The 12,619-nt window shown below is 41.7% G+C and overlaps 1 protein-coding gene across 1 annotated transcript; it reads left to right on the top strand.

Annotated features, from left to right (window-relative positions):
- Positions 1–1,755: 1,755 nt before the first annotated feature.
- On the top strand, positions 1,756–6,717 carry irx1a (iroquois homeobox 1a). Its single transcript, XM_008293885.1, has 4 exons — positions 1,756–2,283; positions 3,620–4,730; positions 5,056–5,131; positions 6,165–6,717. The coding sequence occupies exons 1-4, from the start codon at positions 2,041–2,043 to the stop codon at positions 6,238–6,240; spliced, it is 1,506 nt and encodes a 501-aa protein (XP_008292107.1). The 5' UTR covers positions 1,756–2,040; the 3' UTR covers positions 6,241–6,717.
- The last annotated feature ends 5,902 nt before the right edge of the window (positions 6,718–12,619 follow it).

Below are 12,619 nucleotides of genomic sequence, written 5' to 3'. Positions count from 1 at the left end.
CCCCTCAGATATTTTTAACAGATCCTCGGCGCTCGGCAATATCCACTCGGAGCCATCTGGTGCAGATCAGAATCTACTGACTTCTTGGGCTTCAGTCGTTAAGGCATTAAATCTAGATCTACAGAATAACCCCCCCTCCTTCCTTTCCTTTTGACTCGGGAGGTGGGTGATATGAGAATCAAATCAAATAGGAATAGAACAGTTAAAAAAAAAAAAAAAGTGAACAGCCATCCCCTCCCGTGAGCCACATGGCTGTGTCAGGAGTGGACAGCTCTGAGCAGAGGTTAGTGTCCGACCCTCTTTTTTTCTTCTTCTTCTTTTGGTGAGCTGGAAATTGGATAAGCAGTTCAAGAGGAGGTGACCAAAACTATTTTTTTGTCACCACTTTAACCCTGTGGAATTCTTTTTCTTTCTCCTAAAAGCTCAATGAGGAAAAGAAAAGAAAAATTAAGAAAATTCAAAGTCACACAACCAATAAGCACATTTGTGGAAATTAAATCTGTATATTTTTAACGCTTCTGAGTGTGTGTTCTGAAGCAGTTTGCGCGTCATTTAAAAAATAAAATAAAATAAAATAAATCAAATTAGAGACTTAACGTACGTGGATAAACACCGCGTGGCGCGCACGGTGACCTGCAGACTTCGCAGCCTGGTGGTGTCCTCGGTGTTTGGCTTGTCTCTGGCTTTTTTTTTTTTCCCTCGTTCCTTTTTCCACTCAAAACAAGGAAACGTGAAGTGGCTGTGTTCTTACAAAAGGACAACAACAATCTGGTTGAAGTCCACACACGCGCACGCAGATGGAGAGAGAGAGAGAGAGAGAGAGAGAGCAAGAAAAAAAAAGAAAGAGAGAAAGAGGGGGAGGGAAAAGGAGAGGATTTGGCTGATTAAACCTTTATGAAGAAATCAAAGCAAATCAAAAACAGAAGTCAAAAAGAAAAAAGAAAAAGAAAAAACATACATAATTAATAAATTATACGGAGACATATTTTGGTGTTTTTTTATGAAAAAGCGTCTGAAAATTAGCTTTTTAATTTATCTTTTTTTTTAAATGACATACACGGTTTTATTTATATATTTATTTATCTATTTGGCTATTTGATTAAAACGGTTATTTCGTCGTGTCCTAATAAAGCATTGTGTCTCTTTAACAAGTGCATAAGTTTTTGAAGAAGAACTCGGCGACGAATAAATCCAACTTAGAGGAAGAGACTTTTTTTTTTTTTTTTCTTTTCCCTTTTTTGGGAGAAAATTAGTCACTATGAATTAAATAAAGGCACCAACAGCCCGTGTTACCAAATACTAATTCCTCTGCGGAGAGGCTTTTCCCCCTTTAATTACAATTTAAATCTATTCAAAGTAAGTTCCTTCTTCTGACGGGTTTACTTCCCCCTGTGTCGGACAGCTGTAAAATCGTGTAGACAGGTTGTCATACAACAATCAAAGCCTTCGGTGAATGGACTCTAATGCTTGAACATTTAACATACAATAAGTCCAAACACGGAGGGAGAGAGAGAGAGAGACAGACAGAGAGAGAGAGAAAGAGAGAGAGAGAGCGAGTGAGAGAGTCAGGGAGAGGGGTGAGGGAGGAAAGAGGGAGGCCCCAGCCAATGTGCTCACTCTATATTCACATTATCCACATTGCTCCAAACGAGGAGGAGCTTGCAGGCTCAAGTAGGGGATGCCAATCAAAGCATCAACTTCAAATTGTATCTGAGAGATCAGCCTGGAGACCTCAGGGCCAGGCGCGTCAGTCGGAGCGCAATTGTTGATCAGATCACATCCAGCGGACTTTTGCGCGAGAAAAGAGAGGAAGCTGAGATTTAAGAGCGGTTTGTTTTGACTGCATACCACTGTATGTCTGTAGTAGCTCTGACTTTGGCTTAAACACTTTCCCTTTTGCTGCTCCTGGTTCTTTTTTTTTTCCTCCTTTTTCTTTTTTTTTTTTTTTCCTTCGCACACTTTTTTTATTTTTTATTTTTTTTTCTAATTTTACGCACAGTTTGTCGGACGATAGAGCTGTGCGCCATTTCAGCGGTGGAGATGTCTTTTCCCCAGCTAGGCTACCCGCAGTACTTAAGTGCCTCCCAGGCGGTGTACGGGAGCGAGAGACCGGGAGTGCTTACGCCGTCGTCGCGGGGAGGGAGCACCGAAATCGGGGGAAGTCCGTCAGCCACCGCAGCGGCCGTCACATCGGTGTTGGGCATGTACGCCAACCCGTACGCACACAACTACAGCGCTTTCTTACCGTACACCAGCGCGGACTTGGCTCTTTTCTCACAAATGGTAAGAAAACATGTTGGCTTTTTTTGGTTTCTGTTTAAGGATTGACGTTGCAGAGACGAATGTTAACGCTTTGCGCTCCAACTATCGCCGCTTGAACAGTGAAATCAAGACTGGTCGTCTCGACCACAACAATAAACACTTTTGCATTTTAGTAAATCAGATTTAAAATGTGGATTATTCAGTTTAGGTTGATATAATTGATAGATTTTTGACAATCTGCTTGTTTGTGTGGCTGCAAAGTTTGACCACAACAATACAACTGAACAAAATATAGATTTTTTTTTTTTTTAAAGACAGACTTTACTATTTTTTGTTGTCCATAAACAAAAAAAAGGCAAACAAAACCAACCACAGGGCCCTCATTTATTTCACTTGCTTCATTGAAGAAGAAAAAAGTGCAACAGAGCTGCATTCTGCACCACGAAAAGGAAAAAAAAGTTTCTACTCAGTCTTCTATCCGGATTGTTGTTTATCAGATGGTTCAGGATATTCTCTTTTACCACACAGAAGCTCAAACAGTAAATATGAATGTATATGAAGTTTGTATTTCCTGAATGCCACGTGGATTTTTTTTAACTTTATCCACATGCATATATTCTATCAGGTCAAAACACACATGGAGGTAATAATTAACTTGCAGCGCGTTAATGTGTTGGATAATGTATGCATCAGGCCCAAACACAAGAGCTGCTGTGCCAAAGCTTCAAAAGAAGAGCTGTGATCCAAAAACACAAGCATGTGGCTGAGCTGATTGACATGTTTGTTCTCTCTGTAAAAAAAAAAAAAGAAATACAAAAGGACTGAGGGAGTTCAGCTCGGCACTAAAGTTTAACTATGACGAGCTGAAAGAAGAAGAAAAAAACTTAAGTTGGGCCTTCAAGCTGGGAGTGTATAGAGGGAAGTTGCTGTCAGTTTGCATCTGTGTGTTCACAAGAAAACCTGCTCTTGTGCTGCTCTCTTCGGTAGTTTATTACAGTAGACTGACGATGTATGAAGAATATGTGCTTAATCAAAGGACTGTGCAGTCGCAGGTGCCGCAGGCCTGAAGCATGTGGAGGGCTGCAAGCTGAGAAGCTTATTTGTGGAAAGCTCTGAGTCAGGTGCAACTGTAACTGTAACAGAGGCCACTTCACATGTTTGGATTACAGATGAAAATGTCTGAAATATATCTGGAGCACACTGTTTAAAAAAATAAAACAAAATAAAAAAAAAAACAACGCGTAAAATGTGTGCGTCTTTTTATGACACATGCCACATGTCTGTGTGTTATTGGTGTCACTGAAGTAACACATCACCCCTGATGTTTTTCTTGTTGTTGTTTTTTTTTTATTTTTAGGGATCCCAGTATGAGCTGAAGGACAGTCCTGGCGTCCATCCTGCCAGCTTCGCGGCCCACACGTCTCCTGCCTTCTACCCATACGGTCAGTTCCAGTACGGGGACCCGGCCAGGCCCAAGAACGCCACCCGGGAGAGCACCAGCACCCTGAAAGCCTGGCTCAACGAGCACAGGAAGAACCCGTACCCGACCAAAGGGGAGAAGATCATGCTGGCCATCATCACCAAAATGACGCTGACGCAGGTCTCCACATGGTTCGCCAACGCCAGGAGGAGGCTCAAGAAGGAGAACAAGGTGACCTGGGGCAGCAGGAGCAAAGAGGACGGCGAGGACGGGAACTTGTTCGGCAGCGGAGACGAGGCGGAGAAAAACGAAGACGAGGAGGAGATTGATTTGGAGAGCATAGATATAGACAAAATCGACGACAACGACGGGGATCAAAGCAACGAGGACGATGACGATAAATCAACGGAGGGCAGCAGGGACCACAGGGGCGGTGTCGGTGCGCCCGGAGACTTGGACAGCTTGGAGAAAAGACGGGCCTTCGCCCTGCAGGCCCACGAGGCCTTTGAGAAATCTAAGAGCACAATTTCAGTTCACCAAGGGAGTAAGGAGAACTCGGACGGCAACAACAACAACACAACACGAGTTTTGTCCCCGGACAGACCTGGGAGCTTTCCTCTCCCGTCTAACAATAAGCCCAAAATATGGTCTTTGGCAGAGACCGCCACTAGTCCAGATAGTTCCTCTCAGAAACCTACGTCTCCTTGTGGCCCAGGGGTCACAAGTCACCCGTCAGCGCCCCACCACCAGATCCAGACCCACCCGGCCTTCCTCCCCAGTCACGGACTGTACACTTGCCAGATTGGGAAGTTCCACAACTGGACAAATGGGGCTTTCCTGGGCCAGAACTCCCTGCTGAATGTGAGATCGTTTCTGGGAGTAAACCAGCACCATCACCACCACCACAACCACCACCTGCCGGCCCAGCAGCAGCAGCAGCAGCAGCAACAGCAGCCGACGTCCGTGGTGGTGTCGCCGGTAGCAGCTTCAGCAGCGCTCAGCAACGACAGCAAGGCCCCAGCAGAGACCCACAGTCCCAAACACATAGGTACGCGCGCACACGCACACTGAACAGGCATGCACGAGCAAAGAAACGTGTATTAAACGTCGCGTTAACCGAAATGCATTCTTCTAAAAGTGTCTGTTTGTGTTTGTTTTCCATGCGCAATTATTATATCAAAGCACTGTGCACATTACGCACGGACAGCCTGCATATATCCTACACTCTTAAATCCTCAGTGTCCACATGGACACTCAGGAAATGATTGGTTATTTTTACTTCGACATGTTCACACGTAGTAGCAAAAATACGAGCCTATAAATTATCCTTGATTTCAATACTGATGTGTGTGTTTGTTTGTTGATCTTTTTAGACCATGAAAACGCTGTTAGGTCTGATTCACCTCCAACACAGACCCTGAAGTCTTCCTTTCGACCCATCCATGACAGGTGAGCCACGGTCTATTTTTATTTCTTTTTTTTGTGTGCTTTTGCTGAGTTTTGGAGACACGTTGCCATAAGAAAAATACCTGGAACAGCCTCACATAGAATGATTAAAGTCTAAAGATGTGATTATTGCATTTCACAACACTATAAACCGGGTGTATTTATTTATTTAAATTTCTAGACTAAATAAATTTACGTGTATATAATAAAATAAATGAACGATTTTTGAAGGAATTGCAATTAGTAATTATTCGATTTTATTTATTTTTATTTTTTTAAATTATAGGAGTTGCAAAGCGAACCCCTGGTGTAGCTGTCTAACGAATTCCTGTGTAAAAATCGAAAGTTTATGTGCAGCAGTATTTTTTCATTTTATTCTTTGGTTCTATTTAATTAATTAATTATTTCACATGAAGCAGTAATAGTACTACTAAATAAAATAGGCAACGTTTTTTTTTTTTCTTTAAAAGAAAAAAAATACAGTTTGCTTTGCGGGTGACAGGGGTCTTGACTCCCATCCCACACCCCCTTTAATTCCTCCCCTCTGGGGAGAGTGTGGCTACTTATCAAGTCACCGAGTAAAACGGGCTCTGTCTGGGCTGTGTGCTTTCCCTAAAGACCCCTGGGAGACCCGGAGCCCAGGGGAGCGCTCTTACTCACAGGAAAAAAAAAAAAAAAAAAAAGTTTACCTCTGTCTCAAGTATTACAAATAAGCCCCTCTCTGTGTGCAACAGTGGTGCAGAAACAGCAAGCTTTTAATGAATTAGAATTGTCGACAGCGGATGCACAAAGAGGATTTTCTTCTTTTTTATTTTTTTTTTCTCCCCCAACAGCGTTGAATATTTTCGACTCGTAAAATTGTTATTATTTTATTATTGTGGAAGAAAAAAAAAAGTGAGGGATTGACAAAAAAGGAGGACTGCAGTCTGCTTCTAATCAAAAACTGTTCAGCCAGACACTTGAGATGCATATTGAAACCCGCTGTCCAAACACGGCGGGGGTATTTATCTACCTCTCTGTATTATTCTTTATCCAGATCCTCTCTGCCTTCCAGCGCCAGGAGTCCACAAGACGCCACGCAACGGGTCCTCACTGCCCTCTCCTCGGCTTGATCAAGACATTTTTTTTTTTCGTGCTTGAAAAAAAAAAAGAAAAGAAAAGAAAAGGAAAATAGAAAAAAAAAAAGACTTTACACTCCCCTAAAAAGGACAATGAGAAATAATAATGCAGCGTAGCATTCAGTCGGTACAGAACAAATGGCGTAATTTGGTAATATCCTGTGGATGGATGGATTAATTCCTCTATTGTTGTGTAGCCTATAATCGCGCCTATAATGTTACTCTCTCTCTCTCCACTTTGCCCAGGCAGGCTGGGACAATTTTGGTAGGCTTTTTACTTTTATTATTATTATTATATTATTATTGTTATTATAATTATTATTATTATTATTTGTCTCTATCTTGTGTTTTTGGTGTCCTTTCTTTAATGTAAATACCAAGTGATTTAAATTTGTAAATAGGAAACGTTGAAGGAATTTGTCCAGATCGTATATTTTGCCTAATAAACTAAATGAAATTATAGAGAAAATCCAAGATCGTCAGCTTGCATTTCTTTGCATATTATTATTATTAATATTATCATTATTATTACATAATTTATTTGTGGAGAAAACGTTGGCCTGCTATCAATTTATTTGTATTTTTTTTTATTTTTTAAAAAAGGGTGGGAATGGAAAGGGAGAAAGGAAAAAAAAAATATTGGCAGTCTGCATGCAGCTCGGCTTAATTTTATTCAAGTTTGGGAGGAAAGCAGCGTGGATGCATTGAGGTGCTAATAAGTGTCCAGATGGTTGCTGGTGACAGAAAATGGACAGGAGCAGCTGGGAAGGTCATTAAGTAATAATATGGGAACGCCCAGTCCAAACAAAATCAAATGGTTAAAATCTAATCTGTCAGAGGGAGAAGTCGATTCGAAGATAAATTATTAATATTTTCTTTTTTGGGGGGAGGGAGGAGGAGGAGGAGGAGGCTGACATTGTGGGCCTGGTGGAGCAGGGTCACTGTTTTTTGGGGGCCCATGTCTGTTCCGACATTGATAGTGATCATTAGCCTATAAAAGCAGCTTCTTTGCTCCTCAATCGGTGACCAACAACAAAAAAAAAAGCAAATATTGATTTACCACAACAGTCCTAATGGGCTTTAAACGTAATAAGAGGGAAAGGGCAATAATTAGCTGTGACTGGAGGATGATGTGAGAACGGTATTTATTTCTTTGGCACATTTTACGCACGGATATCATCATGGATTTTTAATGCATTTATTTTTGTGCAATGCTATGAAATCTGGCTGGGATGTTCAAGCCGTATGTTATCAACTTATTGGATGTGTGTGTGTGTGTGTTTTTTGTTTTTTTAAATACGCATCTAAAAAAAAAAAAAAAAAAAGAAAACGCTTCATTCTAAAACAACGTCTGACTCCAGGTTGGGTTATATTCGTTGTTTGAACCAGTTTTGGAAACGACAGTAAGCTGCAAAGTGAGCTGTTCCAGAGGGTGAATGATTTGAGCGGCCTGAACCTGTGGAGTGACTTACGCACGTTTGTTTTGCAATATCACAGCGACCTCTATAGGCGAGGAATAGATTAGGGGGAAAAGAGAAAGCCTGGAACCGTTCTCACCCTCCTAACACCTTTAAACCACATGGAAATACTGATTAGGAGTGTGGTGTCACACTCAGAGCAGCACATACTTTATAGTTTTTCTTTAAAGTCGATGCATTTAAGCGCGTTATGCTGGTAGAAATGCTTTTGGAAAAACAAAAGCAGAATTCCCTCTATTTATATGATGATGCACTTGATGTATTATCAGAAACACACACACACACACACAAATAGGCTACAATATTATTAATATTTTTTTATTTTCAGATATCAATCGGAAATAAATCATTTTCTGTTTGGAACGACAATTATCATCATTGCTTCTTAAAATACTTGCACCAAATGAAGTAATTACAAATACTCGGAGAAGTCAAAAAGGCTGAAGTGCTTTTTTTCTTTTTAATTCTTTTTTTTTTCTTTTCTATAACGCTCGGTAAACGTTGACTGGCGCATATCTGTGCGGCAGAGGGGAACGTCTGTGCGCATAAATCTGCCACTTTAAATCGCCATTCGGCTAAACAGTCACACGGTGGAGGAGCGTTGATGAAAAATTAACAAAGGTCACTGAGGGTTTTGTTGATCGGGTCATTTCGCTTTTATAGTCCCATGAGCGCAACTTTACGCACAGAACAAAACGCGTGGAGCGTAATGCCATGTGCGTCAACGTCGACTTGACAGTTACCTTTATGGTTATTTATTTTCTTTTTCTCTCACTCCTTTTTTTTGTTTGTTTTGTAAAAAACCATCTGGCATAAAATTGTGGAAATCGCTGCAGTCATTAGATCGGTCTGTGGGAATTAGAATCATATTAATTCACGTAAAGTCCGCACCGACTATTATCAATTTCACTTATGCTGCAGCACGTGTTTGGCCATAATGATTCAAATATTGCGACGAAAAAAGGCAGGTGTGTAAATTTCATATTCACCTCCCTCCCTCTCCCCTCTCTCTCTCTCTCCCCCCCTCTTCCTTCCCTCCTCACCCCATTTGCACATGACATCCTCTCATGAGCTGGCTTTTGGGGCTAAAATTAAATAACCTCTCGGTGTCCCATTTATTTCTTTTGTACTGGAACAGCGTGAGGTTAGCGCAAAGGCGTTAGCTGCAGGCCATAATATTGTGTTTCCATAATATATACAAAATTATTCATTTAGTAAGTGGATGTACAGTGGATTGTCTAATGGGTAATGAGCGGAGTTGAAGCTGATAATTAGGCTGTCACTTCCAGCCATTTCTTCCTCGGATGCCCTGGGCCACGATGCAGGGGAAGAGAGGGGTGGGGGGGAAGAAAAGAAAATAAAGATCATAAAATTAAAAAAAAAAAAAAAAAAGAGCAGATAAATGAATTAAATGTAAATAGAAGAGCTGAAGAATGGTGCTCTTTGGGGTAGGTAAACACATCATATTTGTGATCTGCCACACAGTGTTTTAAAAGCTTCATAGAATTATTCTATAAAGGTTAAAGTGATCAATTGCAATTCAAATTCACTGCATTATATCATAATTAAATATACTCCTCAGGCCTACTCAGTAAAAACTAGTAAAACAGTATTTTTTGTCTTTTTTTTTAAAGAAAAAAAGAAAGAAAGAAAGAAAGAAAAACAAGTTATCAAAACTATTTCCAGTAACCTTTGAAAGGCTATAACTCTTTCAAAGGCTAGAAAAAGGTTCTACTATTTTCATCTGAGGACCGACTGCTGAAACCTACTCGGGAGATATGTAAATTCTGGCTCATGCAAAGACAATAAGTTGTTGACCCCAAAACAATTTAGCATTCTGTCACAGGCTGTGCTCCCCATAATACCACAGTCTTTTGTTGGTGAACAAGGACCATCTCCCCCTGCAACTGAGACGTGTCACGCTGTGGCAATCCATTCATTTTAGTGGTGAATTGTGCATTGTGACACTTTGTGTGTATGTGTGTGTGTGTGTGTGTGTGGGTGCGTGCGCGCATGTGTAACAGGAAGAGTGAGGGGGAGAGAGGTGACTGCATGGGGAGGAAAGTTTATCACTGTCTTGTCTTTTTTGGCAGAAGCAGGCTATTCTTACAACAGACTCGACCCCTTGTTGTCCGACAACACAAATGTCTTTGCCTCTTCCTCCGTCCCCTTCACCCTCCTCTTTCAACCCCCGCTTCCCCCCTTCAACATCTCCGTTGTCTTTTCTCAAAGATGCCCGCCCATATCTGCCCCCCTCTAATCCATTTATCTAGTTTCATGAGTGCAGCACTGGTCGAACACTGACACAAAAGCCATCCCGGGGCCCCCGGCCTCAGCTGGGGGAAACACACAACAACAACAACAACAAGCAACAACAAGTCAGTGGAGCCCAGAAGCAGCAGCAGCAGCAGCAGCAGCAGCCACAGCAGGGCCACCGTCGAACTCTGCTACACCATGTTTAGCTGACTACTTTGGTCCTGCTTCTTGTTTCAGCAGCACAATGGCAGTGAAAGGAACGGATGCCTTGGTCATAGGCTTTTCATTCCAGGAGCGATAGGGCTGCTGTAAGACACGATTCTTGCCATAGGAAGAGGTTGGAGGATTCGGTTGGAGAAGAAAAAAAAAAAGGGGAAAACGGAGGGAGGGAGGCTCTCGGCGCGGCTACACTCAAACACAAATAGCAACAAGGAGCTAACGCTTGCCTGACAACTGGCTGGCTGACTGACTCGCTGCCGGTTAAGCAACAACTCACGACAACTCAACAACCCATGCAGACCCCTGCTGACACAAAAAAAAACCTGGCCTGGCTTATAGATGTACTGGAAATAAACATGGTCTCTCGCTCGTGTTTGCCTGTTTCCCTTTCATTTGGCCACTCAAAGCAACATTCTTGCGTTTTGATCGGGCAAGAAAGAGAGGAAGAGATGACAAAGTGAGGTAGGGAGAGCAGTCGAGTAAAGTTTTTCTCTGTCTCAGTTGAGCGTTCTTTCTGACTCTGAGTGAGGAACACAGAAAAGCTCTTTCACTCCTCTGCGATGAGGACAATATGCTTATTTGGAGCTCAGTCAAAGCGCGGTGCCAGATATTGGGGCACTAATTAGCTGGCCTAATCTAGAAATATTATCCTCAAATCTGATATATCCTAGTTGAAATGGTCTATTTTAAGAGACCCCGGCTGAACATAGAGGTTCATTATTATCTTCTTGTTTGCTACATGTTTGTTGATCAAAGTTATTTCCATGTGTCTGTTGTTGTTTAAAGGGCATTGACAGGGTCCAATATACACACACATAAGCGCTCTTGTTCAGACACACACACTTGTACTCGAGTTGTGCTTCTGTTCCATTAATGACTCCGCAAACCAATTAAAGCAAGTCTGTCTTGAGTTCTCCTGAAGTATCCGTACATAGCAGCCCCACCACAACAGAAATATATTTAGGGAAGAATGCCTTATGATTCCCCCCCTCCTCCCTCTCACCCACGCTCCGTATCTATCTCGCACGACATGCGCACACACACACAGAAGCACAACTACACGTGCACACATTCCTTGTACAGACTGTTGGAGGATCAGAAATATTTTTGCCTTAATTATCCTTCAGTATGGATCATGTTCTTCAGGAGGGACTAGTAATGATGGGGTTATTTATAGTCATTCATTCTCTCTCTGTAATTATACACTCCTCAAAATTGGGTTTTTTACATTTGGCATGTGCTTGAAAACGTAAATTAGACAGACAGCACTGTTGTTAAGATCTCTTTGAAGTGAATCCCCCTTTTCCAAACACAATTTGACGGAAAGTTTTATTCTCTGCGATACTAGTTCCCTTCGTTAGCCCAGAGTTTGTTTTCCAGCACTAGTTGAACCGCGTTTCTTCGGTGTCGGTCGGGCGTGATATTGTACTGCTGCACCGATTCCCCTGCAGTGCATATAACAGATTGCTTTCGTTTGACCACATTCTGTACCAAATTATTGGTTTTATTGCCTCCAAAATTAGAAAAATAAATAAAGGAAAACGATAAGTACACCACTGTTTACATTTCAGGACCGTGCCAAGCCATTCTTGAGCACGGTCGGTTATAGCTAACACTTATTTGAAGACAGTTGTGTGTGTGTGTGTGTGTGTGTGTGTTTGCAATAATAAAATGCAGGTTGACATGGCAGGGAAGCCAAGGGCCTCGTGCCCCCTTTTCCTCCCTGCACAAATATTTCCACAGCGACAGATAATAAAGTCTGATTTTCCTGCCTTCTTTTCTGATGTGATGCCATTGTGGTTTGGGCTAATTCCAGGGGGCTGTACAAAGGGAAGCGCAGCCATCTGAAGTGTCACACTGCAGCTGTGGCTGAAGCACAGGAATTTCCATTTAGTAGAGGATGCTTCCCTCTCCCCTCGTACTCTCTGAGCACTCCCGGCACATGTGCGGCGCAGAGGCTGATATCAAATGCAACTCACCATTTTCCTCCCTGCTAATGTGAAATCTTTACTCTCTCTGTCCAACACTCCCTCTCTCCCCATGTCTGTCTTGGTTTCCTCCTTTGCACCGTGGTGAAAACTGTCCGCTTATCCACTTATAGACAGGGAATGTATATTTACTAAGGCTGTGCAAATGTGTTACTTACATTATTTAGATAAAAAATTAACATCTTGATTTCTCAAGTGAAACTCAAAACATAGTTTTGTGTGATTTAAGTTTGAATAAATCTGTTTAAATTTGACTTTTATGTTTTAAAATGTTTTGTTTGTAAATCTTGCAGTTGTAACTTTCTGATTTTGATGTGACTTTAGCTCTATTTTACTGATTATACTGGAAGTTATTGTTGCCTGTGATGTCTTTAACATACTATATTTTCATTCCAGAATCCGGAGTTTTTTAAAAAAGAAAAAGGTTATTTT

Source organism: Stegastes partitus, unplaced genomic scaffold (assembly GCF_000690725.1).
Source record: "Stegastes partitus isolate 25-593 unplaced genomic scaffold, Stegastes_partitus-1.0.2 Scaffold919, whole genome shotgun sequence".
NCBI classification, from domain to species: domain Eukaryota; kingdom Metazoa; phylum Chordata; class Actinopteri; family Pomacentridae; genus Stegastes; species Stegastes partitus.
Note: the sequence above shows the minus strand (reverse complement) of the source record. Positions and strands in the feature narration are given on the sequence as shown.